The 27543-nt window shown below is 37.6% G+C and overlaps 1 protein-coding gene across 2 annotated transcripts; it reads left to right on the top strand.

Annotated features, from left to right (window-relative positions):
* HACD2 (3-hydroxyacyl-CoA dehydratase 2) lies at positions 1-27164 on the top strand. 2 transcript variants are annotated; one of them, XM_083349895.1, is made up of 8 exons: positions 26-191; positions 1112-1184; positions 3239-3356; positions 4640-4658; positions 8481-8569; positions 16696-16817; positions 18004-18182; positions 20883-27164. In XM_083349895.1, the coding sequence occupies exons 5-8, from the start codon at positions 8522-8524 to the stop codon at positions 20963-20965; spliced, it is 432 nt and encodes a 143-aa protein (XP_083206021.1). In that variant the 5' UTR covers positions 26-191; positions 1112-1184; positions 3239-3356; positions 4640-4658; positions 8481-8521; the 3' UTR covers positions 20966-27164. The 2 variants fall into 2 exon arrangements, with proteins under 2 accessions (XP_083206020.1, XP_083206021.1); XM_083349894.1 differs by lacking the exon at positions 1112-1184 and having other exon boundaries at positions 1-191.
* The last annotated feature ends 379 nt before the right edge of the window (positions 27165-27543 follow it).

Below are 27543 nucleotides of genomic sequence, written 5' to 3'. Positions count from 1 at the left end.
CAGGGAAGCAGTTGAAGCGGCGCCATGGCGACCTCCGGGAGCTGCAGCGGGAGCGGCCGGCGGCTAGAGAGTGGCTCCGGGAGCGGGAGCAGGAGCCCGCAGCCCCAGCAGGCAGGCGGCCGGCGGCGGAGAGGCCCAGGCGCCTTAGCGACGGCCTATCTAGTCATTTACAACGTGGTCATGACAGCCGGGTGAGCGAGCGCCGGCGCGCTTTTGGCGGGAGGGTGGGCTCGGCTTCGGTGCGCGGAAGGAGGGCGTGTGTTGGGCCGGAATAGGGCTCTTCTCGGGGAAACCCGGCGCCCCTCTGCCTCCCCTGGCTTCTCTTTGCTACGTGTAAATGGCCTTTGCTCCTTTGAACGTGTTGCCTTTGCCTTTGCCTTTGCCTTTCCCCGGGCAAAGGTTGGAGACGCAGAGAAGCGCGCGCCTCGCCTCCTTTCCGACGACCGGGGATCAATACCGAGGAGCCCGACTGGCTGATTTAATAAGAACTATTTTTTTTACTTCTAAGTCAGGGGTCTTTGTATAATAATGCGAGCGTTTGCTTCTCCAAAGAGCGTTGTCATGTATCGTAATGCTTTTAAGGTGGTAATTTGTTCAAGGCTTGGAAATGTCAATTTAGCGCCGGGAGGCGTTCTGGTCATTTATTTAGCTTGTACCTGTGGCAAACCTTAAGCAATTCTAATTAGAAATATTAGATTCAGCTCTTAGGGATGGAGACATCCCAGGTAAAACACACCTTTGGTTGGTGGGGGAAAAGTAGAGGGATTAGAAAGATTTTACAGTAACAAAGCTGAAGATAATTGTAAGTAGTGCTCACATTTGAAGTCTAAAATATAGTATGGTGCTGATTAACCTTGAGCATTTGGCATTTTTCCAAAGAAATTCTGACAATGTTTTGGATTATCTGGGGAATAACTTTTTCTTTAACTCCTTAAATTGATTGGGGCTATTTCATCACCACTTTCTTAATAATATAAGATACCTATGTGCCATGTTTTTCTTTCTATTTGCCTATGGAATTGCACTGTACAAATAATAATTAGACTCTAATAATAAAGCAATAATTGGAATCTGATATGTTTGAGGTGCAAAATAAATTTTTGTGTTACAGTAGTCAGTACATACAGCATTAAGGTGCCAGGATTGAACATACATGTGATAAGAACTTACTCAGAATATATAAGGTGTGTATTGGTTGATTTTTGAAGGCACTGTCCATTCTAAATGTCAGCAAGTTGTATTTCGGTATAATCAGCATCATTTGCAACCATTTTTTTTGGATCATATCACTTTCTTCTGTCATCTTATTGCTATCTAAAGAAAGAACAGCCAAGAGGTTGCTCAGTGATCACTGTCATTATCGAATTGCCTGTCAACTAAAGTATCATTTACTCTGTATATATTTGCATGTGGTGAGAAATAAGTGCTGTTTCTCAATGCTGATGCACTACTAATCCATACATTTAATACACAAGATAAAATTAAGTCGCTAAGCCGCTCAGAGTCACTTTTAACTGCAAGATGGGCAGCAAATTTGGTAATAGTAAGTGGGAGTTTGGGGATAATCAGAGTGATAGTGAGAAAACTTGATTATGAGCAATACTTCTTGTAAGAGTTTTTCCTTGCATCGATTATCTGAATATCTTTACCTTATTTTCTGCGTAGGTGGACAAATTTCCAAACAAAATTTGAAACTAGAGTTACTCCTATTTTAACAAAAAATATTTTGTAAAAATACCAATACAGGAATTGTAGTAAAGGTAATAGGAATTGTAGTAAAGGTGAGCCAATACTTTGCAACATGCCAGTTTTCCATTTAGTCTATTTAAATAAAAGTTACGATAAAAGATGATAGGATATGAAGCTTTGTGGCAGATTATAATTGTAAGCCAGAAGGTATTAAATGGGAAATGTCTGCAAGCAGTGAGCCTAATTGCACAACTTTAGTCGTTATCACAGCTTTCACAATCCTGTAATTCTTAGAAGACCTCAGATGATCTAGATTCTAGAACTTTCAGAGAGCGTGCAACTCCATTCAGAACTGGATGAACAGCTCTAGCTAAAATGTATTTCCCCATCAGTGGTTTCTGTCTTGTCTGTATTAAGTTGCAGATCATTTTCAATCATCCCAAAACTACTCTCAACTTCTGGAACTCTCTACTTTCCCAGGGATTAGTGGATGTTTCTTAAAGATAAAGATGTGTTTCAATAACAAATTTGTGACAGTTTAATTTTGGTAGAATAGCTTTCTTTAGCAATGTTATCTCTAATACCAGTTGAATACATTCTGCTTTTAGAAACATAGCATCGTAAAGCTGAAAGGGACTTCGGAGGTCTTCTGGTCAAGCCCCAGCTCAAGGCAGGCAGGAGCCTTATATCTTTAAAGCCTTATAGTTTTAATTCAAGTTCTGAGATGCAAAACTATAAAGCCATCACAACATTGTGCCTCCTGATTTTCCCCTATGCATAGTGTGACTAAGTTGGTTTCTTATGAGATTGCTAAATAGTAATTTTAAATGAAGATAAGTCCCAGTCTGGTTCCCATTAATGCTATGTCTGCAGACACTTGTTTCCAGGTCCTACCGGGTTGTTATTATTATTATTATTTTTGTACAAAAAGGCTGTCATGTATAACACCGGTGCCAAAAAATGCATAACACCAACTTTCTTTCAAGAAAATAAGCCTTTGAAGTGTATATAATTACTTGGTAAGTCTCATTGGATCTAATGGATTCTAGTAAAGAGTAGCTAGTAAAGAAGTAGTAGTAGTACACAATTTATTTGATGGTGTGCACCCATACTTTGTTTCCTTGGAGACATTTAATATTGTACTCTGCTCTTCATACAGCATTGCATGACATAGTTAAGCTTCATATGAGAGTTCTATGTTGGAGAAGTGAGCGAATCATTATCAGTTGATCAAAACCTAATGGCTTTAGATTCAGTTTTATTCCTCATCTTCAATTAATAGAGGCGCTATTTACTTCTATTTAAAATATTTAAAAGAATCCCACTTTGCAGTTGTAACTGTTAGACTATAATTTGCAGTTTTTTTCAGCAACCAGACTGATAAAAGTATATTTCTGTCTCAGTGGAATATAATGCTGAATCACTTATTTTAAGAAGGGTATATTATATTACTCCTAAAATATTTCATGGTATCTGTTGCATGCATTATGGAGAATATTGGCATTTTGAGAAAAACATCACCATGTTTTCCTGTCTCTTTTTCTTCTAGGTGGCTTGTCATAGCAGTTGGTTTAGTCAGAGCATACCTTGCAACGGGTAGCTATCATAATCTCTATCATTCAATAGAAAAGCCTTTGAAATTCTTCCAGACTGGAGCTTTGCTTGAGGTAGGTGTATCACAGGGAAAGTCTTCTTATCTTAGGCCGGTGATGGCAAATCTATAATATGTACGTCACAGATGGCATGGCATACCGTGTTTGGTGACATTCCAGGCTTGAGGAACCCTCTGGAAGTTGTGCGAGAAGGCCTTGCTCTTGTGCAGCCCAAGACATCCAAAAATTGCACATCCTCATTTTCATACAGTTTCGCAAAAGCAGAGCCCTCCCACATGACTTTCAAAGGGTCTGGAGAAGCCTGCAAACCCTCTGAAACTCACATCACTCTGAGGCGTCCAAAAATCACGCAGCTTCCAGAGCGTCCAGAGATGAGAATCCAGAGGAAAGGAGTGTATGAAGAGGAGGTCCAGAGAGACCTTTTTTTTATCTAGGCTGCATGTGTCACATGCCAGCAGAGTCAAGGTAGGCATTTTCTGATTTCTTTTTGTCACTCCAAGCTCAAGGTTTGCCATCACTACCCTAAGCATTTTGACTTATTCCTATATCGTAATGCTGAATTAATTACTATCCCTTTTAAATGCATCATACGTTTTTACAAGGTTTATTCTGATATACACACTTTATAGATAACGTAAGCATAATAGGAAGCAAAATAATATCAGGTGGAACAAAGACTGACAAATGATAAAATTACTACTTTCAAGTGAATGTGTTTTCCTTTGAAATTAAAGTTTAGGTATTTGACATATTTGGTAAAAATGTCAAATTAGAGACTCTTCATGCTTTTTTATCACAGTATAAAGAAGAAATATTCCATTTATAGGGAGTTCATCAGAGAAAATTAAATTCTTTTTAAGGGTGGTTATGATGTCCCAACAGTAGCTCATATAACTGCTAAATCTTCCATCCTGTCACTCCCTTCTCTTTCCACTAATTCTTAGAGAAGAGGGATTGCTTTATTTCATGGAAGAAGTTCTGAACTGACGATGATCATTGTCTCATGAACTTACCCAAGGAAGAATGAATGTTTGAGTGTCCCAGTGACTTAAAAGAGATAAAAGTCAATGTTCCTCTAATAACGGATAGTTTTCTGAAAGGTGACTTCTCAGTGTAGCAGAATTGTAGGTGAGGAATTTAGTGACTGGTGAGATGAAAATTGCACAAAATTATTGAACAGATAAGAGATACATGTTGTGATAACAATGACTGGTGGAGATACTTACTACTTAAGAACAATGTTCTTAGTCATAATCCATGATGCTGTTGTAGTAAAGAAAATCGTATTATACAAAGGTGAGAAGTCCAGTCTTAATTATTTCTGACTCTTTTTTTAGATCGTGCACTGTGCAGTAGGTAAGTTTTTAAATTAAATATTCAATAACTCTATTTTGGAAGGCAAGGAGGGAATTCTGTTCGTATTCTCTGCTCAGTCATTAAGGAATAGCAACTGTATATAGCATGACATACATCCAGTTTCTCAGCATTTGGTTTTCCTTATTTCTGTTTTAAACATGCATTTGAATATGCAAAACTGTTTTCTCAAGAGTAAGAATTACATGTTCAGACTAACAGAAGTTGTTTCAACTTGTATAGAGATACAGCCTTTGTTATGTTGTTAATTATTTAATAATAAAAAAATTGGCCTACTTCTGCTTTATACTTCTTATGGAGCAACATTAAAGTTTGCCAAAATAAAATGCAACATTTTGAAGCAATTTACGTACAAGTTGAAAATTTGATCCAGTTTTCTGTTCTTCTGGTCTCATTACAGGAAAGTCAAAGTGAAACACACACACCCTTTTGTTTTGTTTGACCTGGCTGCTACAAAGCAAATGAGCATGCTATTTCAATTGCCAGGTTAGAAATAGGCGTTGCAGCTAGGTGGAAAAAGTCTTTTTGCAGAACCTCTGAGAAGAGATAATTGTCCTGGGACAAACAGGCAAACAGGGATGGAGACCAGTCAGATGGGGAATCCAAAGGAGAAAGAAGAGTTAAGGTCAGGATAGTCACAGGCAAGAGCTGAGTTTTAACTAACTTGTCCCCTGTATTGTCCAAAGAGAAGGATGGCCATTAATAAGCCATGCTGAACCTCTGTCTAGTCCACAGCTGACACTCATTGGATAGTAGTCTGCTCTCTTCTTGGATCCCCCCCTCCCCCCATGCCTTTTAACCAATGTCAAATTTGTGCAGTTTTGGGCAGGATCTTCATGAAGGACCTCTGCCTCAGGCCAAGGGGCTGAAATATCTGAGTCTGTTACTATCAGGGGAAACAGTTGAGGGGTCCTGTGAATTTGCAGAGTCTGTCAGAACAAGTGGCCTTGCTGACTCCAGTACTGCTGGAATCTCCAGCAAAGGGATTGTTGCCATTGATGCATTTTCCCCATCCTGTACTGAAGATGGGTTCCTTAGCAGGGTCAACACTTTCCCAGTTTCTAGTAAGGCAATCATACCATACAGGTGGGCAAAAAAAAAATGGGTGTGGCAGAGGAGACTGGATCACTCACTATCTTGTATATGTATGTGTTAGATTTATATAGCACCTCCTGTAGCCCATGTTACCAGATGTGCAGGAACACCAACACCTAGCATGGTTCTTGTTATACAAAGACAAACTTTCTACATGTATGCATCTAATAACTCAATGACAAAATCTAAAGCAAAATTTGATTACAGGGAGTGCAGAATTATTAGGCAAATGAGTATTTTGACCACATCATCCTCTTTATGCATGTTGTCTTACTCCAAGCTGTATAGGCTCGAAAGCCTACTACCAATTAAGCATATTAGGTGATGTGCATCTCTGTAATGAGAAGGGGTGTGGTCTAATGACATCAACACCCTGTATCAGGTGTGCATAATTATTAGGCAACTTCCTTTCCTTTGGCAAAATGGGTCAAAAGAAGGACTTGACAGGCTCAGAAAAGTCAAAAATAGTGAGATATCTTGCAGAGGGATGCAGCACTCTTAAAATTGCAAAGCTTCTGAAGCGTGATCATCGAACAATCAAGCGTTTCATTCAAAATAGTCAACAGGGTCGCAAGAAGCGTGTGGAGAAACCAAGGCGCAAAATAACTGCCCATGAACTGAGAAAAGTCAAGCGTGCAGCTGCCAAGATGCCACTTGCCACCAGTTTGGCCATATTTCAGAGCTGCAACATCACTGGAGTGCCCAAAAGCACAAGGTGTGCAATACTCAGAGACATGGCCAAGGTAAGAAAGGCTGAAAGACGACCACCACTGAACAAGACACACAAGCTGAAACGTCAAGACTGGGCCAAGAAATATCTCAAGACTGATTTTTCTAAGGTTTTATGGACTGATGAAATGAGAGTGAGTCTTGATGGGCCAGATGGATGGGCCCGTGGCTGGATTGGTAAAGGGCAGAGAGCTCCAGTCCGACTCAGACGCCAGCAAGGTGGAGGTGGAGTACTGGTTTGGGCTGGAATCATCAAAGATGAGCTTGTGGGGCCTTTTCGGGTTGAGGATGGAGTCAAGCTCAACTCCCAGTCCTACTGCCAGTTTCTGGAAGACACCTTCTTCAAGCAGTGGTACAGGAAGAAGTCTGCATCCTTCAAGAAAAACATGATTTTCATGCAGGACAATGCTCCATCACACGCGTCCAAGTACTCCACAGCGTGGCTGGCAAGAAAGGGTATAAAAGAAGGAAATCTAATGACATGGCCTCCTTGTTCACCTGATCTGAACCCCATTGAGAACCTGTGGTCCATCATCAAATGTGAGATTTACAAGGAGGGAAAACAGTACACCTCTCTGAACAGTGTCTGGGAGGCTGTGGTTGCTGCTGCACGCAATGTTGATGGTGAACAGATCAAAACACTGACAGAATCCATGGGTGGCAGGCTTTTGAGTGTCCTTGCAAAGAAAGGTAGCTATATTGGTCACTGATTTGTTTTTGTTATGTTTTTGAATGTCAGAAATGTATATTTGTGAATGTTGAGATGTTATATTGGTTTCACTGGTAAAAATAAATAATTGAAATGGGTATATATTTGTTTTTTGTTAAGTTGCCTAATAATTATGCACAGTAATAGTCACCTGCACACACAGATATCCCCCTAAAATAGCTATAACTAAAAACAAACTAAAAACTACTTCCAAAAATATTCAGCTTTGATATTAATGAGTTTTTTGGGTTCATTGAGAACATGGTTGTTGTTCAATAATAAAATTAATCCTCAAAAATACAACTTGCCTAATAATTCTGCACTCCCTGTATGTTGATTGAGAGAAATACAATTGAATTAGAAATAGTGCTTTATGTATGCACAAATGTTTACAGCTGAGAACTTATATCAGTTTACTAGTGTTAAACTACATTATAGAAATAAATGAATTTTACACATGAAAAATCTTTCATATATTCCTCTTCCAGAGTTATTAATAGCTAATGCTATTCAGACATTTCAGTGGGAATGTTTGGATTTTAATTATAGTCCCTAAACAATCATGAAAATAAAATTACTGGGGGAGAATATATTTTTCCTTCGTATGTCACAGGCAGCTGAATATTTGCTAGTCATTTATTCAGATATGACATTGTCCCTTTACTATCTGAGATAAGTGCTGTTTCATAAATAAGAGTTTACTGTTCAACAAAAAATGTCATTTGAAAATACTATTGTTGTAATTGTCTTACTGGATGATTGTTTCCTTCTGTGCTTGGCACCAGCATCTAGTAATCTCATATAAGTATCTTATGTGGAACATAATTATCTTCTGTTGTTTTAGCTCTGGCATCTGATAATCAGAAGGAAAACTAGTCATATGTTTATCAGATTTATTACTTGAAAATCATAGCTTGGCATATTTTGAGGTCAAGCTATAGCAAACCTTGTGTCTTCATCTCTGATCCAAAATTCACCCATTAAAGAAATTTTGAAAGCAATAATAAAAGAATATTTAACAATATTTTAATATTAAAACATTAAAATTAATTTCATAAAACTGTCTCTTTCCAAATCAGATTACTATTAAGAGGTAGCTGGATAGTTTAGGACAGTCAAACTGCTGGCCTGCATCATGGCAAAACTGCCCACCCCATTTCCAGCAATGGAAAAAAAGTCACGATATGTCACGACATGTCATGTGACATTGCAAGTTTGACACCCCTGGTTTAGGAGCTCAGAAATGTATTAAATCTAAATTGTCTTTACAGGGATTGTTCCTTCTTCTGTTGTCTTGACTGCTTTCCAAATCATGTCAAGAGTGTTTCTGACATGGGGCATAGCCCACAGTGTAAAAGAGGTGAGTTGAGAGTGAACTATTTTATTCATCCTTTATCATGAAGCTGCCATTTCTGTTCTCTGTGGACATAATCTCTTTTGCTTATATCAAATGTATACATGCAGTAAACAAATAAACTTTTCAATACTGTTGGTTTAAATGTCATATTTCAACACCTTGGACATGTAATTTAGTTTTTGGTGGACATTATTTTGTTGCCATTTAATATATCTCAAGTGAGATTCAGTAAGCTTGAAAAGAACTAGGGATCATTATCCAACTCATTGTTTGGAAAGGACAATCAACATTCACATGAACACTTACCTTTTTTACTTCATTGGTTTCATTTACTGCATCCAATTTTTCATAAACCATAGTTATTATTTATTCAATTTGTATGGCCAGATATCTTTCTAAGTGACTCTGAGCAGCTCCCAGTAAAAATACCTATATAAAGGAAAAATATCTTTTTAAGTAACTTAGTTTATAATTACCAGGTATCATGGCTAGCAAATCTGCTGGAAGAATTGAGAGAGGGTCTGTTTTTCAAAACCCTTAAGCAACTTTAATGTAGATTTCATTGGAATACACTATTGTAGTACTAATATAATGTAAACATATGATTCGATATAATTTCAATATCTTAATGATGGCATAGAAAGAACTCGATTGTAGAATACAAACATCCAAAATTAAAATTATAGCTGGAGTGGAATTTAATTTTATTGACTGATTACCTAAGCAGCCCAGGGTTGAAACAGACATATGTATTGTTTTCTTTGGAAAAAATGGTTACTTGCATTGTTATGAAAATATTCTACATTTTTTTTTGAAAGGCTGTCTACATACCTGAGTTCTTTGAACAAGTTCATCTGTTGAGGATGTTGTAAGATGCATGTGTTTCATCTCTCGCATAAATTTTCCCTGTGTTTTTCAAGTCTTTTAGTGAGAGACACTTAATAATTTTGTTCAGATTTCTCTTGAAGATAATTTTCTCTCAAACAAGACAAAGCTATCTTAATTTATTTGCCAGTCTAATGAAGGGATTATTTGTTTTGGTATCAAATATATGATAGCAGATTGTTCTTCAAATGTTTTCTTGGATGCTTTCTGATGTTTAGCTCCTAATATTAATTGCATGAGTCCAATGATGCTTGAAGAATGTGCTTGTTCTTATTACTAAGATAATAACATTGTTAACTTGTCCTCTCTCTCCCCCCCCCACTCTTTTAACACTTGAAATTCAAGAAAAACCTGTCAATCTTTAAATCTTGCTTTCTTTTCATTAGGGAAGATAAAAGTGATTCAAAGATAGGGATGCCTTGTGTGATTTCCCTTTAAATAAGTATGGCAAGTAATTAAAGCCAAAAGCTTGTCACGCCAGATTGAAGACAATGTGCCAGCATTCAAGGGTATTGCACACCAGTAGTTAATCAGGCTTGGTTATATTTTGTTTTCTTGAAGTATCAGGCATTGCTTAACTTTAATATCTTTTACATTATTCTCATAATCTTTAGTTGGTGGGAAAAAACCTTAGTGTCCAGTACTGCAAAGCTTTTATTCAGAACACTCATATCTCATTAGCTTTCTGCGTATTAGTTTGATGGGCAATTTATGATTCATGGGGCAGAATGAACCCAGCGGATCTTATGATTTTTAAAAACAGAGTAGAGATTTCACTGATTTAGCCTAGCTCAGGGGTGTCAAAATGCTGGCCCGCAGGCAGGATGCATCATAGCAAAACCGTGCCCACCCTATTGCCAGCAATGGCAAAAGAGTCACGATACATCGCAACACGTCATGTGACATTGCGAGTTTGACACTCCTGGTCTAGCTTAATTTACACCTTTACAACTAACCTGCTTAGCCAAAAAAAATATCACTTGGTATTGCTGAAAGACTCAAAAAGCAAGTGAATTTCCCTTTCAGATATTATTGATCAAAACTTCATAGTGTGCCATGGTAAGATTATTGTCTCTAATTAATATGGGCTATTGATGAAATTTGGTGGGGGGGAGTTATTGAGCTGATGGTAGCTGGATAAGTTTGCGGCTCTCTTGATGAAGGAGGTCACCTGAACTTTTTCATTCAGGGTACTGCTTCCAGGTTTGGTATGGAGGCATCATTTGCCACTCTCTTAGAACAGGGCTTTTCAAACCGTGGTACACGTACCACCAGTGGTACTTTAGCACTTGGCTGGTGGTACGCGAGCCCTAGTTAATTGTAGTGGGGGAGGGAACCAGTTAAAGCGGAGCTGCACAGATCTGGAGGAGATCAGCTGGAGCTTCAGAGCTTGGCAGAATCCCCAGGATCTGCCACGTGGCGACATAGTAATTGGAGCTTCTGGTGCACCTGGAAGAGAAAAGCAGGAGGAGTGCAAAGAGAAGAGAAGGTATAAAAGGGGCAGACCGAGAAGAGAAGAGGCTTTCCTTACTGAAGCAGTGAGGAGAGCGAGCGGCCTGTTTTCAGAGGAAGGGTGAGTGAGCAAGCACATGTTTTCGGGCGGGAGCCCAGGAGCGCAGCTACAGCTGATCCGCGCTTCTGCAGAGTCGCCCAGAAGCGCAGATCATCTGTAGCCTGGTGCTGATCCTGGGGCTTCACTTAGCGATCTCGGGGCTTCACACAGCTAAGCGAAGCCCCAAGATGGATCAGCGCCGGGCTACAGCTGCTCCACGCTTCTGTGGAGCCACCCAGAAGTGCAGATCAGCTGTAGCCTGGTGCTAATCCTGGCAGCCACATCAGTAAAAGGTCTGAAGACCAGAAGAAGAAGCTGGATCTCTCCCAGCCAGGGAAAACAATGCTGAGCTAGCTTTATGGGTTGATAGAAACATGTTGCTAATCTGTCTCTTTTCCTGTTGATCCTTGCCTTGCAACTTCTTGAACCAAAGCACTTTGTGTCCAACCCCTTCCACAATTACACATGAATAAGTAGGGTCATTCTGTCAGAAGGACCTGTTGTGGGATACTTTTTCCACAACACTGGGGCAGACGTGAGCTCTGTTTGAATACACTGCAAGTCTCTTCCCCATTTTTTAAAGCCAATTTTTCCTCTTAGCAGGAGATTTGACATCTGTCATTTTCCAGAGTAAAATGTAACATGCATAGTTTTATAAAGGCAAAATATCCATTAGCTCAGCTTTAAGAGATGTATATAGGCAGTCCACATAGTTCCAGGAAAGAACTTTTGGACCAACTTGTTAAAACCTCTCCTTATGCAAAGCTTGTTCTTTCATTCTCTTACATTTTATCTTGGAGGGAAGAGATGATATTAAAAAGGGTGAGGGAAGAGATGATATTAAAGGCTGTGAGGGAAGAGAGGATATTAAAGGGGGTGAGAAGAGAGGATATTAAAGGGGGTGAGGACTACCTGTACTTTATCACTTTATCACGGGTTGTTTTTTTTGTTTTTTGGTCATCAAGTTTTTGACACCTTGCTAGGTGGCTGGTGGTACTTGAATATTGCCATATTCTGAAAGTGGTACAATCAGTAAAAAGGTCCAAAAGCCCTTTCTTAGAAGACCTCTGTCAGGACTTGGATGGTGGTAATGTATCCCTCCTGGTTTACTGGACCCAGCAGCAGTTTTTGATACTCCAACTAGTATGCTATTTGTGACCCTACCTGTAGAACTTATCACCATCCAGGTGGATTGGAGGATTATAATGCACTCTTGGGCCTTAAAGACTACTTTAAGTTGTTCCAAAGTTGGTCTAAAACACAGCCGGCTATATACTTCCGATCTTCCAATATCCTCAACAAATAAGTTTTGCCAATAGTTTTCCAGGTACAAATTTAAGATGCTAGTTTTAACTTATAAAGCCCTTTATTACTTGGTATCCAATATCTATATGATCACCCACTCCCAGCAGTACTGGCCCGACTGATCAGATAAAAAGAGAGTGATTGTTATTTATCACACATTTTTGAGAATGGGAGGGCTCGGCCTTTCTGTGACAGCACCAATGCTGTGGAACAGCTTTCCAGTAGAGATCAGGTTAACCCCTCCCAGTTGACATTTTGGAAGCTACAAAAGATAGAATTGTTTCAGAGATCCTTCCCCTGATTTTATCATGCCATTGGAACCTGATATTTTTATTATTTTCATTCTTATATTTGGTACAGTTTTATTGTTCTTCCTTAGAAGTTGCGCTATGGATGTTTTAACTGGTTTGTGTGAGCCACCAAATGTTGTTTTGATCAAGGTAGAATAGAAATAAGTAAAACAAATAAATACATTTACATTTTGATTTATTCTGCAACAGTAAAGAATGAATTTCCTACTTAGGACTATTTTTGAAAGAAAGAATATTTGCATATCTGGCATCGGAGAGATATAAAACCAGCTATTGGTTGTAGATGTAGGGATAGCTGTGTTTCATTTTAAGCTATGAATTATTTGTTAGTGTAACAGCATTAATTATTTATAATAGCTCTACTATTCTATTAGTTTTGAATGATGCTGAAAATGGTTTTCCAGTCATTAGCCGATCTTGAATAGCCATTGTTTTAGTTCATTACTTTTGTCATTGGAAAAGTGGAATGTAAAACAGTGTTCATCATATTCCCAGTAGGTGGCAGTAGGTGATATAAGATGTACTCCTTTAACAAAATACTTTTGAGTATAATGAGAGCCTGATATGATACGAAATGTACTGCCTGAAGTCTTGTATGACTTTAAAAAAAATAGCACAGAGGGAAAGTTTAAGTGCAAATAAAAGCTTATTCAGTAATTACTAGTAACATGAGGATATCAGTCTCTTCTCCCTGCACGATGCAAAGGTAACACAATGATACTACAATTGATGTATTTAGTACTACAAGAAATTAGAACCTGTAATTTGTTAATTTAATATTGCTTCTGAAAATGCAGGTGTCTCCTTAAACTGAAGTTTCTTTTTGTATTGTTAACAGCCATGTCATTGATACAAAATATTGATTACTTTAGCCAGAGTACTCTTTTGACCATCACAATGGTAGAATCATTGACTGTTCTTCTCTAGCACAGAAATCAATCTTAAAGCATTGTTCTTTATTCAGACATTATCGCATGGTTACTTGGGTGTTGTAATTTGAACTATTTTTTTATAGAGAGAACTGTCCCATCTATCTCGTCTTATCTGTCCTGGAAAAGTCCATATAGTGGAGTCTTGTCTGCATCAGCCAATTTTTGCCTTAAAACACTCATCAACCCAATTTTATTGGTACCAGGTGATATGGTTCCTCCCTCAATTCTTTCCTCCATTCCTCTTATTTTGTACTATCCAAATAATTTGGTGAGACAACCGGCTGTAAATTCTGCTCCCCAGATGTCTTCCGTACTGAGTCCATTTCAGAGGGAGAGTTAGTTGTCTGACCAAGCTCCTAGAATAAGTATGTTTCTGTTAGAGAGCCAGTGAGGGAACCTTGAGAGAAATAGACAACAATTACATAAACTAAGAGGGCTAAAAAGTTCCCTAAATCCCAGGGAAACAAGATCGTATCAGAAGATATGCAGGCAGGCTCCTGAAGTAGAACACAATCAGGTCTACAAGATCGATGTCAGCCCTATGAGCTAGCTCAGATCAGGAAACAAGACACATCAAGAAGACTAGAATGATACTTTATTGAGACATAACAAACTTGTACGCTTGACTGTACTTTGTCTTCTCTCCCTGTTGGAGTGACATATAACATCAGTGAACCTTGTTCCTTCTCTTCGTACAAATTTTGATATTTTTTTTTCATATGGACCAAATGACCAGTTGTTTCCTTTTTGCATAAAGCAGTGTCAGGATTTCGTCTACATGAATAACTTATCTTTTTTCCCCCATGGATTTTATAATACTCTACAGCTCTCCTTGAGTCGTTTCTTCATGCCCTTGACACTAGGAAGTCTGTTGCATTTTGCTCCGACAGTATCATATCCTTTTTAAAAGAATCCACACTTGTTCATTTCCTATGTTAGCACAAAGCCAGGTACTTCATTTTCATTTCAATGTTTTTAAAGAAGAGTGATGGCAGCTCTTAATCCTTTCTTTGATCTAGTTCAGTGACTATGAAACTTCAAGGCCACTTACAGCGGTGCTTAAAAGTTTATGAACCTTGTTGAATTTTCAGTATTCACAGTGCTTAAAAGTTTATGAACCTTGTTGAATTTTCAGTATTCACGTTTTAGGTCATATTTATGTAGAAATATCGAACATTCAAACAGTTCAAGAGACGTCGCTTTAACATGGGTTTTGGTTCGTCTTAGCAACTTTTTTTGTGGAGCACTTTTTTATCCCAAGATCTGTTAATCTCCTAGTTTCAGCCTTCCTAATTAATTTGACGGTATCAGTTGAGCCTTCAATTTCAACGAAATGGGATTGGCAAGGCTCACTTTTTCCCCCCAGCTATTATTTTAGCTGTCCCCTTCTTTCTGATAGATTAGCTGGTTGATTCCCCATATGTATGTCACGGACACCACAATGAAGAATAGGGATGAGGGTTAAGATTAGAGCCCTCCCTTCCTGTACTGAGAGTTTCAGTACAGTACAGGTATCCTTGACTTACGACCACAATAGGACCAGAATTTCAATTGCTAAGCAAGGCAGTTAAGTGAATCATTCCTGATTTTACAACCTTTTTTTTTAGAAATATAGAAAACTGGCAGCAGAAAAAAGACCTAGCAGTCTTATCAAGTCTACCCTTTGAATTTTTTTTGCTTTCTTTTTAATTAATTATTATTTTTAACATTTTAATTTATTTTAATTTTTGCCAGATAATGGGCCTGTGTTTATCACAAGCACGTTTAAACTCAGTCACTGATGACTGACCAACTACCTCCGCTGGATACTTTCTAATATTACTTCTGAACTTCCTTCCCATCTGAGGTTCTGCCCCCGGTGTTCTTAGTTTTGCCATGGTTGTTGAGCGAATCACTACAGCTTAGTGAACCATGTGTTTGCGAAATGAATTGGCTTCCCTCATTAATTTTGGTTGTCAAAAAGTTGCAGATGGCAATCACATGATTGTGAGATGCTGCAACTATTGTATATCCATGCCAGTTGCCAAGCGCCTGAGTTTTGATCACACAACCATGGGGATGCTGCAGTGGCCAGAACTGTGAGTACCAATTTTAAGTCCCTTTTTCAGTGCCAAACAGTCACTAAACGAACAGTTGTAAGTTGAGGAATACCCGTATGCAGTATATTTTGGTATGCAGTGGCAGTCTTCAAAGAAACTTTGAGAGAAAGGGCAGCAGTTCTACCTTTTCTTACATATTGAGGGACAGAATCCAATTCTTTACATTTTGGATAGGTTATTAGCCAGACACAGATACAATATACTGTATATAAAGTCACAGATGATGATTAGTTAAAATTACCAAGTTACGAAACAGCCAGTTCTTTCTTTTGTTTTGTACACCTCAGCCATTGCAACCAAGTGTGCAGTAATTCCCAAAAGACAACAAATTTTACTGACCTCTGATCCAAAGGTGTAATTTTCTTCTAATCTTTATCCTTTTCTATAATGCGATGGAAATAGCTTCCAGATGAAGTTTTATTAGGCAATTGCTTCTAACAGAAAGTTTTATAGGGATTCTTAAGAATGTTTTCCACTTGAACCCTCCTTTTATTCACCTAATTTCTTTCATTTCTTCTTATAGGAAAATCTGTTAAGCAAAGACAGAATCTTTTGACTGGTAGAGCCAGGAGCTGTGTTAATCTGAAGTCACCCAGAATTCTTTACAACAATGCATTACACAGACTCTTTTCTTTCTGCTGCATTTGCTCTCTTTTAATTATTTCATTTTGGAGCAATAATACAAATCAGAACTTGATATTTTAAAAATGAAGATTCACTTGTGCAACATTTTTAATTTTCTAAAAGACTTCATTTCAGCGTTTCTTGATGGGGGAGGCAAAAATCAGTTTAAAACTACCACTTTCCTGTAGTCTGTTCTGGAGGGTGAACTGAGGTGGCTTTTAAAAAATAAAGAAGAATGAATTGGTGTGATTATATGTGCAAAGCTTGAAATCATTGGAAGGATGGTTTCTCGAAGCCTCATGTTGCCTGATTTGTTTGGTATGGTTCACCTTGGGGTGAAAGAATATAAGCACGGCTTGATAGTTTACATCATATATATAATTTATTTTCCCCTTTCAACAGCTGCATTTATCTTTTATAGGTGCAAAGTGAAGATAGCATCCTTCTTTTTGTGGTTGCCTGGACTATCACAGAGATCGTCCGTTACTCTTTCTACACCTTTAGTTTGCTAAACCACCTTCCTTATTTTATTAAGTGGGCCAGGTAAGGTGATTAAACACTTGATAATTATCAGCTTAAGAAACAGCTCAATTAAGCAGAAGAGAAACCAACAGACACCGGGCATTTTATGTAAGGAAAGCGTGTAATAGGGGCACGAAAATCATTTGGATGGAAATATTGTTTCAGATGTGAAATGTTTGAATATGCTAAATGTTTTGTAATGTTTCAAGCTCAGAAGCAGAGTATCTTTTATTTTTTTATTTTTATTTTAATTCCATTTATATCCCGCCCTTCTCCGAAGACTCAGAGCGGCTTACAAGCTTAGCAGTAGCCTTCATTCTATGTATATGCCTGCAGTGGGCTAATGCCTCCTTAAGTAACACCAGCTGCCTGCAATTAGTGCAGGTTCGAGTCCCACCAGGCTCAAGGTTGACTCAGCCTTCCATCCTTCCGAGGTAGGTAAAATGAGGACCCAGATTGTTGGGGGCAATTAAGCTGACTTTGTAATAATGCCGCTTGGGGTGTGTGTGTGAAAGCCCTAATAAGCAGGCATATACATAGAATGAAGGCTATTGCTAAGCACATTGATTTGTGCTTAGATTGTAAGCCGCCCTGAGTCTTCGGAGAAGGGCGGGATATAAATAGGATTAAAATAAAATAAAATAAAATAAAAGCTGTTTCTGTTTAAAAGTATCCCTTATTTATTTGCAGAATAAATAAGGATCATCAGTTTCTCTCTTTTCTATATACTGGAGTCCTTTTCCTTTCATTTATTTTTAACCTTCAAAATGGCTCTTTAATTTGTCTTCATACTTCTCTCTCTCTCCCCCTTTTCTTTGTTTGTCCCTTCTTTCAACTGTCTTGCTATTTTTTGATTAAGGAAATGTCCAGGAAATCCTTTGCAGAATCCTACTGAAGCAACAGTTTATACTTATGTTATGAAGCACTTCTGTTTTTTTGTGTCTAGAGGTTCCCAGTGTTTTTAATGAAACTTTATCCAAGTAAAATGTGTGTTGGTTTATATATTCCTAGAAATGAGAAATTTGTAGTTTATTAAATTTAACTTTGAATGTTTTATCCTCAAACAAGATATAACTAATCGTAAGAAATTTTATATTAATTTGGATGTGGAATGTGGGTATTTTAAGCCATTGAAATTTCAATAAGTATGTCCAGAATTGCCTCTCTGATTTTTATCCCTATGTGAATATTTGTTTTGGTTTTGTAGGTATACTTTATTCATCATACTGTACCCAATGGGAGTTACTGGAGAAATGCTCACAATGTATGCTGCTCTGCCCTTTATCAAGAGATCTGGTTTATTTTCTATTAGTTTACCTAATAAATATAATTTTTCATTTGACTACTACACATTTCTGATCCTGGTTATGCTAACTTACATTCCAAGTAAGTGCAAACTCAGTTCATATTTTCTTGCCTCCTATGTTGGTATGCTAGAATAATCTCGCAAAAAAAAACCAGGCAGGATTATTTTCAGACCTGTCTTCCAGGAGTTGAAAGTGACATATTCTGTGCTCCTTCCTCCTACCTTGTCCCATATCAGAATCCTGTGTGGAAAATACACCCTAGTCATCTAGTAAGGTTCTCTGGCTGAAAGTCAACTAGTAAGCCACAACCTAGTTCTGCCCCTTAACCATTACACCAACCTGTATGTATATGTTTACGATGACCACAGTGAACATAAATGTACAGTCCCCCTATCTATGAAGGGGGTTTCTGCAGTAGTAGTTAATGATGATCATAGGCTAAAGCTCAGAACTGTCAGTCCAAATGGAAAATCCACACATCTGTTAAATATACAAAACTCTTCACTAAACTTCTCTTTCCTCCATTTTGTTCTGGCAACTTTCCATATTAGCTGGGATACGCAGATTTCGCATTGGCCTCTTCCTCAAAGCCCCATTTTAATGTTTTTCCCTTCGGTCATTGAAAAGCCAGGAAAGCATGTTATTTTCAAAACTGATGCCCCCTCACAGCATAATTTTTACCTCATGTCTCAAGGGTGAGTAAACAACAGCTCCTGTTGCTGCTATTAAAGGCAGTGCTGTCCAGCCGGAGTTTCTTATTACCCATTTCTGGATGATATCAAGAATCTCTCCCCTCCCTCCCTCCCTCATGCCCATCCTGGCGTGATAGAATAAATATCAAGTTAAATAAACATTATGTCAACTTATAATGTTACACAACTATAACTATTGAATTGTTTAGGATAATGTGCTTTGCTTTTCTCTTCTTCACCAGAAACAAGAGCTTTGCAAGTCTGTTCTCCCTATAGTTTTAGTTGGAGACCCCCCCCATCTCCCCGTCCATGCACACGCTCCCCTGAGGGTGGCAAAGGAAAGCCACCATCAAGGGAGCATGAGGGTGGCTTTCCTTTGTGGAAAAGGAAGGGGACAGGCTTTGTGGAAGGTAGGGATTAGCAGAGTGGAACGTAGCATTGGGCTGTGCAGCAGTTATCAAGAAAAGCACCTTGTGCAAAAAACAGCTTTTAAGAGAGACCAGTGTGCCCAAGAAAGAAAGACAAACTGCCCAAGAGAGGCCAGCCTTTCTGGCAGCCACGGGGAAATTGCCAAGGAAGCTTGGATGGGAAGGAGCATTTCTGCGGTGGATGACTTGAAGCCTAGTTAGTCTCCAAAACTCTCTCTTCTCATGAACCGCAAACATGGATGGGAGCAAAATGAAAAAAAAAAACAGGCATTGCAGTACAAACCACATATCCCCTTTCTGCCTGCGTTATGACTTGCCACACCAGTTTGTACAGCTTGTGATGTCATGACACCATCTATCATTTAAGAAAACCTTCGGTTCTTGCAGATACCTTGTTTTTGTTTGTTTTCAAATTTATTTGCCACCCATCTAGTCGTTCAGGTGACTCTAAGCGGCTTACATCAGGATAAACGACATAACAAACAGTTATAAATATAAAAGCGAATTAAAATTACAAAAATTAAAACAAGCTAAAAACCAGGGGTTTGCTGGGGAGAGGTGTGTATCAACCTTGCCTCCAACCAGCAGCAGCTTTCTTCAGGATCCCATGCCAATCAACAGAGCCAGCTTTTAAGGACTTTTCTGAAGAGTAAAAGGGGCAGATCTTACCTCCTGTGGCAAGATGTTCAAAAGGGCAGGAGCCATGGCAAAATAAAAAAGCTCTTTTCTTGGATCCCACCAAGTGAAATGCCTTGGCGGATGGGATCGAGTTTGGCAACAAAGTGGAACCTGCGCTATGAAGATATGCCCTTAGTAAACAGTAAGCAGTCCAACTCAGAATCAGGGTCAGGTGGATGAGCCCATTGTCATCTGTTTTCCTGGAATGAGAAAGTAATAATCAGTGCACTGATTTAACAACGAAAGTCGCAAATTTCATTTTGCTATTACTAGAAGATACCACTTCTGAAAATCTTTTTAAGGAAACTTCAGGGACTTATTCAGGCATTCCCCAGGAGTCAGCACTGGCTCGAAGGCACAAAAGAGGAAGATACAATATTAGACAGCCACCATTTTTATTGCATTGTGCTGTAATTGGAGCATAAATCTTACCAAAGCAGTGCTTTTTCATAGGAAGAACCAGTAACTATTTAAACAAAAAAATTTCTGCAATTGTTGCATCAAGAACGAGATAACTGTTCTTCGGTGAGATACTGATTTGTCGAAAGAAAGTCAGATTTGCAGTGCCAAATGAAAAACGAATAACAGAAAGAAAAGGAAGTAAAGGAAAGGACCATTTAATTTCTGAATATTTAAGCTAGTAGCTATCATTTTATTTTTGTTTTTGACATGTTTTATTAATTAAAGAACTTCTGCAGGGTATACTGGGACTAACTAGTTATTGCCTGTACTTTAAGCGTACAGTGTGCCATGGAGAGAGAAAAAAAATAAAGTAAATTGAATATTGAAATAAAAGAAAAACTGCTTAGCCAATTAGTATTTCCTGAGTAGTTTTAATATCTTTCATATTAAAAGAGGCCAAAGATGCATGTTTTGAGATGCTAATATCTTTTTGTGAGAGTCTTTTTGAGTATATGAAACTAATCAAGATGCACACAGATAAACCTCCTGACTTAATTACCCAATTCTGTTGTTTTTCAGGCTTCCCTCAGCTGTATTTTCACATGTTACATCAGAGAAGAAAAGTACTTTCTGTTACTGAAGAACACAAGAAATCTGAATAACTCCCAACTTCTATTTAGAGTTGTGCCCAAATATGTGTGCAAACAGGAACCTACCCAAATATGAACACTCAATCCAAGTTATAAATATTCAGAGTAGTATTTTGAGAAACTCAAAATAAATACTTGATCAACGGCTCAAATATTACTAAAGAAATCAACAGTAGTAACATCACCCTGTGAAATTGCATTTCCAGCATGTCTTGTTACAGTGAAACCTGTGTTTTTTTTTTAGTGTGTGTATAATCTGTTGGCTAAAAACTTATCATCTCATGCTTGATCATTAAGGTCATAGATAAGTAAGTGTGATGCTTGAATTAGGATTAGAATTATTTCAAAATTTGCATGTCTGACATTGCATCATAACAATATTATCTGGAATGTTTTTAAACATTTACCTAAACTGCCATCAGCTTCCTAAAGACTGCTGATCCTGATCTTAGAGAAGATCATAATTCATATCTAACAAGCCTAAACAAAGAGACAGTGTTACCATGATAATAGCTGTAACCATTTGCATAATCTGCACAACTGATTTTTTTTTATGTAGTTGGGCCTTAAAATACTGCATTGTTGCACAAGAATGAGTGAGTGTTCTAAACATGCAACGTAATCTTAATACCTCAAACATGGATGTTCTCTTGCTATTCTTGAATGCTTCTCTCCACCAAAACCCTATTTTATTGAAATGCATACATTATAGCTAATTTGTTTTTATAATCTGTATTTTATTGTTGAAGTACAGAGAAAATACAAAGAAAATATACAAAGTTAAGAAAACAAGATAAAGATTGCCACATTAAAAAAAAACAGTGGAAAATAGAAAAAGTAAATTACTTTTTAGTGATACAACTTCCTCCTTCCTTCCCTTTGTATTCCTAACTACTACACTAGTAGCTTTAAATAATTTGTGACCAGCACTAACAAAAAAAACTTTTGGTATGGCTTTAAAATTGCTGTCCAAATTCATCCAATTCCAATCTGTTAAGGAAATGGATTTTTTCAGAAAAATAAGCATTTAGAGAAATTGAAGATACTTTTCTTAAAACCTATTCATTTAAAATTCAACACATTTTAAGACTCCATTAACTTGGGGCCTAAAGTTGATGCTATTGCATGAAAGTTTAATGTGTTTCAAAGCTAACTCATTTGGAAAATTGACATTTTATATGGAAAATTATTGTGAAATCTTTGAATATTTTTTATTAAATAATTGCTTTGATAGTCTTGAAGAAAATGCAAATTGTCATTTATATTTTTAATTTGAAACCGTCTTGGTAAGGGGATAGGCTTTATTATTTCTAAAAATGCTGCTGGTATTGCTCATCCTTCCTATACATTTAGTACTAAATTTATGTACATTAACTTAGATTAAGAAGTATATCCCTTACTCCATCGCAGTAACTTACTTTGCATCTCACTGCCAGTTTTTACTTCATTCTACTACGGGGGGGGGGACCTTTGGCATTGTTGTTGATCATGCTGTAGAAAGATGTAAAAAAAGTTTGTCCATCCCATTATTTCCTCCCAGATACATACTGCAACATGTTAAAGAGTTTGTCTTAATGGTTTGTATTTAGCATCAAGCAGTGGCTTGTATTAAAGGGTTCGTAGCCAAATCTATACAGCAAACAAGCATATATTTGTGTGAAGGTTGGAAGAAGAACAGCACTTAACTCATTCCTCAGTTATCCATTTGGTGGGCTCATGAGACAAGTCTTTCCTTTGGGAATATAGTAGCTTATTGCTGAGAGCAAGTTGTGCCATCTGAATCATTCCAAGCTTGCAGCCAAGATCATTCTATTCTTCCCTTTGCATACTACCAGCTCAGCACATTAGTTCTACACTGAAAAGGGTAACGTCATCCCCATGTCTTGCAGGATCATTAAAATATAGCATGCATTTTCTTGGAATTTTTGATAGCTGGCCATTAACAAAGCAGCCACATTAAACCAATTCAGGGGATTGATCTACAAATTTAGCCCACTTAGCCATTTTATATTTATAACTGGAAAAAAAAGATTTTACCAGACTGGTTCAGTTTTATCCTTGTGATTGTGAATGGTTTTGTTATGAAAACCATGGCTTCTGGGATTAACTTTAGAATGGTATATTCTTGCCAACGTGGAGATAAGACAATTCAATAAAATTTCAGTCCATCTGAATCATGAAAAAGCTTTTCTATGTTAGCCCACTTTCTAAGGGCTTTAGGAACCTTGCAAATATTGCATAACCTCTCCTTTCAGCTCATCGTACGTCTACTCGGCAGGGAAAAAAGGACATGGAATTCTTTACTACCTCATTTAGCTGTAGATGCTGGTCAAATACTTCCCATCAGCACAAATAATTAAATCCCTGTTCTTAAGGCTGCTTTGCATAATAGGGGGGCAGCAGTTGTTGGTTACAGATGTATGCAGTGTTTCAGATTTGATTTGGGGAAAGTTTCAGCACACCGGAATGCAGGCATAGCGACTGCAGCTCATGAAAATAGTTACATCTGCCTCTAGGTTGCATAGCTGCTGCTTGATGGATTTTTGCATCAGGCTGAGATTGGACAAAATAATCTGCAGGATTATCTTTCCAATCCTTACACTCTTGTGAGCTTGGAAATTGGCATAACTGTTGAACTACACTGCATCTATGTTTCCACATATACCAGGGGTGTCAAACTGCCAGCCCGTGGGCCGGTTTCATCATACCGAAGCCGTGCCCACCCCATTGCCGGCAATGCAAAAAAAAGTCCCGATACGTCGCGACACGTCACGTGACATATACCGTAGCTGTTCTTCCAAACTCGATCCAAGGCAATAGCTCAATGTTTTACTTCTGATGGATCAGTTCTATCCCCTAAGCAGATTTACCTACATATGGCAGCACACACATTGTATTGATGTGATTGATTTCACTTTATCCTTAATAGTCCTTTGTTTAAGCTGCTATGCTTCATCTATTCCTACTGTCATATCTTTGCTGGCATAGGCTCAGTTAGGATACTTTGTAAGCTGCTTGAAAATTGCCCTGGTAGTTTACAGCAGAGAATGGTTAAGTTCTTTACTGTTGAGAGCTATTGATTTGATTTGCAACTAAGAGACATGAGGGAGATGACTTACACTGTAAAAGCAGGACAGGATTTTGTCAATTTCTTTTCCATTTTGGTGGAATAAGAATTCTTTTAAACAAAAGATGGGCACATGTAGTTTGTTTTAGGGTATTTTGAATTCCAAAAACTATAATGGAAGTTGGCCATGAGTTGTCCACCCTATTATAAAAAATGAACACGTTCTAGAATATAAAAAAGATATTTTTGTAGCAGTTGGGTGAAACATCCCAAATTCAATTGTTTGCTTTTCCAGTCCAAATTTATTGTTTATGAAGTTCTTGATGGGGAAAAGAAACATATCTATCCTTAGGAAACACACCCAGTTCAGAAATATTTTAATGCCCACTTTTTGAACTAATGAATGTAGAACAATTTTTTGAAATTGTGAAGAAGTGGCCATGTCTGATTTAAGGTTTCTGTAAAGTTTTTGCAGAACCATGTTCTGGAGAATGGATGTTAGGACCAATTATGTAGAAGCTGACATTTGAAGTCCCTATACATTGGTTCCATGTGTTCTAGCAATTAATAAACGCTGCCAGCTGTAGTATTGTATAAAGCTGAGTTGTTACTAATGCTGTTCAAAAAGCAGCAAAGGAACCTTGTTTTATTATAAAGCTGCCTGCTCAATGTTTCATCACACAACTAAAATACGTTCCAAACAGATATAGTATGTACAATAGTGTTAATTGTGTGTGTAAGGAAACTACTGTCTGAAGGCAGATGCTAGAATAAGAGGAATGATGTGTAGAGTTACAGTTACCATGTATGCCAGTGGTTACAAACTGGGATACTGTGACCCCCCCACCCCCAATATGTTAAATGAATTAGTGCAATTGATGATTCCAATTTTGTGTTAGTAATACTCAAAGGTTTGAGTTAGAGTTCCATATGTATATTTTTTAAAAAAGTGGGACTCCCTTCTAAGAAACTCATGAACCTACCAGAGGCCCCAAATCACAGCTGAGATCCATGCTGTAGGTTATTTTGCTACTTGGGGTGACCTTCAAGCATTTTTCCCCCTTGAAGCAGAAGATTTATGGGTACCCAGGTGGAGCCCCTATGTGGAGGGGAAAAACAGCTTGGGGAAGGAGATATTAATTTTTCTTTCGTTCTTGTATAAAAAATATTTGCAATCTTTGAGCCTCTGTGTTGAAATAAAGAGACCATTGCATGCGTTTTGTGTTTAGCCTATAGCCAACCCTTAAATCCATGGATTCTGTGCTGTGCATTTAAACACTTCTGTTTTTTAACTTGATATTTCTCATGCCACAGCATGTTTCTCAATGAAAACTGCTAGATCAGGGGTGTCAAACTGCTGGCCTGTGAGCCAGTTTCATATACCGTAGTTGCCGGCAATGCAAAAAGTCGTAATACATTGCGACGTCATGTGACATGGTAAGTTTGACACCCGTGTGCTAGGTTGTTGAAGAAAATCACTAAGGAGGAAAATGTATTATGTGCCATTGGTTTCCATTACAGACTTGCTATTAGAACTTGAATGATTTACTTAGTGAGTTAAGGCAAAAACAGCTTATCAGTGCCTTTGATACTATTTACTTAAGATACAACAATGCAGTAAATAAGACTTTTTCAATTAAATCTCCTCTGGAAGAGTTGTAGCTAGACTGCCGAGAGCTGCTGTCCCAGGGTAGCTGAAGAAGGCTGAACTGCTCTGCTCTTGCTTAGTCGATCAATTAATGTAGAATGAATTCTTCAGTCATATTAATGCTGTGCATGGGCATTGTGCTCATTATCGTACATGGCAACCAGGGCTTTACACACATAATACTTTATGCAGGGTTCCTGCTAGGCATATTGTATTTGTGAAGGAAGAGTTAATTAGGTTAATTGTATGATGCATGCTTCCTTGAAGAAAAAAAACGATGGTGATTACCAGACCCAAATATACACATATAACTGCACGCAAAGTTAATGTATCCCAAATGAGAATATCCTTATCTAATACCTTTGTACTATATCCATTTACCAGATGGCTGTTAAGATGACTTGATTTCAAGACAAATTTGCCTTATTTTTCAATCCTTGTAAAGACAATCTTTAGAATCTGGATTAAGCTGCAGTGTTGGTTTATTAAAATACATTTTACTTCAACTGTATCGCAAACTCGATATTTCTTAATTACCAGAAATTAAGTTTGTTTGAGTTATGTTTTTTGAAATTGATGAATTATGTCTTTTGAATTTTAATTAATTATTTATGGGATTCTGTTAGAAGGATTTTCCCCCTGTACTATAGTCTGGAATATTCTTCATATATATGTGTTTGTGTATTAAGGTTGCAGCAGAAGCCATGTGCTTATGTTGGGATGATTTTTGTGATGTATATAATGGTAGTATAAACAACCTATCTAGTTTGTATCTTACACTGAATTTACAGAGGGCAATTTCACTTCTTTTGATTATAATAAATAATCATGATTTCATTTGTAAGGAAAGATTTGGAGCATGTATACGTAGGCCAGTTTATAAAATTGTTATGCTTCAAGTAACATGTTTATTATTGATATACAACTGGATTTTAATCCATATTCCTGTAATAGAATTTGACAGAAATTGTAGTCTTTTGTAATTTTTTTAATGTTGTGAACAATACAATTGTAATTTTATAATAAATACTTTACAGAGCAAATGTTTTCAAATATTTTTGAAATTTGATATTAATGGAGGCTTTGAGAGACGATGTATGTATATTTGAAAGACATTTTTTGGTACTTGCTGTGTAGTGAAATGGTTGGCTGAGTACATTTTTCCCTCAGTACTGCAGTATCAGAGTAAATATGCCTGCTTGAATTTGGAATAGTAACCAATATTATTAAAGCAGGATAATCCAGATAAAATGCTCCTAGGACACTAACCTAGGATGAATACATTAACTTAAGCATACTAATTTGTGTGGAAGATTTCTTCTACACAATTACATTGTTGTCTCTTCCTTCTTCTCTTGAGCAGATATGGAATGTAATTTACTGTAATTTACTGATGTGGAACCAATTTTCTACTTAAGATCATCCTCAAACCTGAGATGGCTTTTCTATGAATGTTTTCAGATACTTATTTGCAAAGTTAAATACAGAATTGTAATGAATCCATCAAATATCTAGTCTGTGCAATGTTGCTACTGCTACTCAGTTAAACATCTTTGGCTTCTGCATCTACTTTTCATTTAAAAGAGGCAGGGACTTTGTTATATGAATGTGTATTCAAAGTATAATTTGACCCTTGCCTGCTGTAGTTGAAACTACTCTTTCCTCAAAGGAATATTTTCAGAAGTACTTCTGAGATCCCTTATTTATCTAGAATAGCTGGCTGTAGTTGCCTGTTATTTAGCATTGACTGAGTCACTAGATTGCTGGCCTTGTATTAAGGGATTTAGTCACTCTTGCACAGCATTCACATTTGGAGGTCTATGGTAATCCAACCAGTATGGAACACCACCACCACCCCAAAAAAAAGCTTTATAT

This window comes from Vipera ursinii (genome assembly GCF_947247035.1).
Source record: "Vipera ursinii genome assembly, chromosome: 1".
Lineage (NCBI taxonomy): Eukaryota > Metazoa > Chordata > Lepidosauria > Squamata > Viperidae > Vipera > Vipera ursinii.
This window is presented reverse-complemented; position numbering and strand designations above follow the sequence as displayed.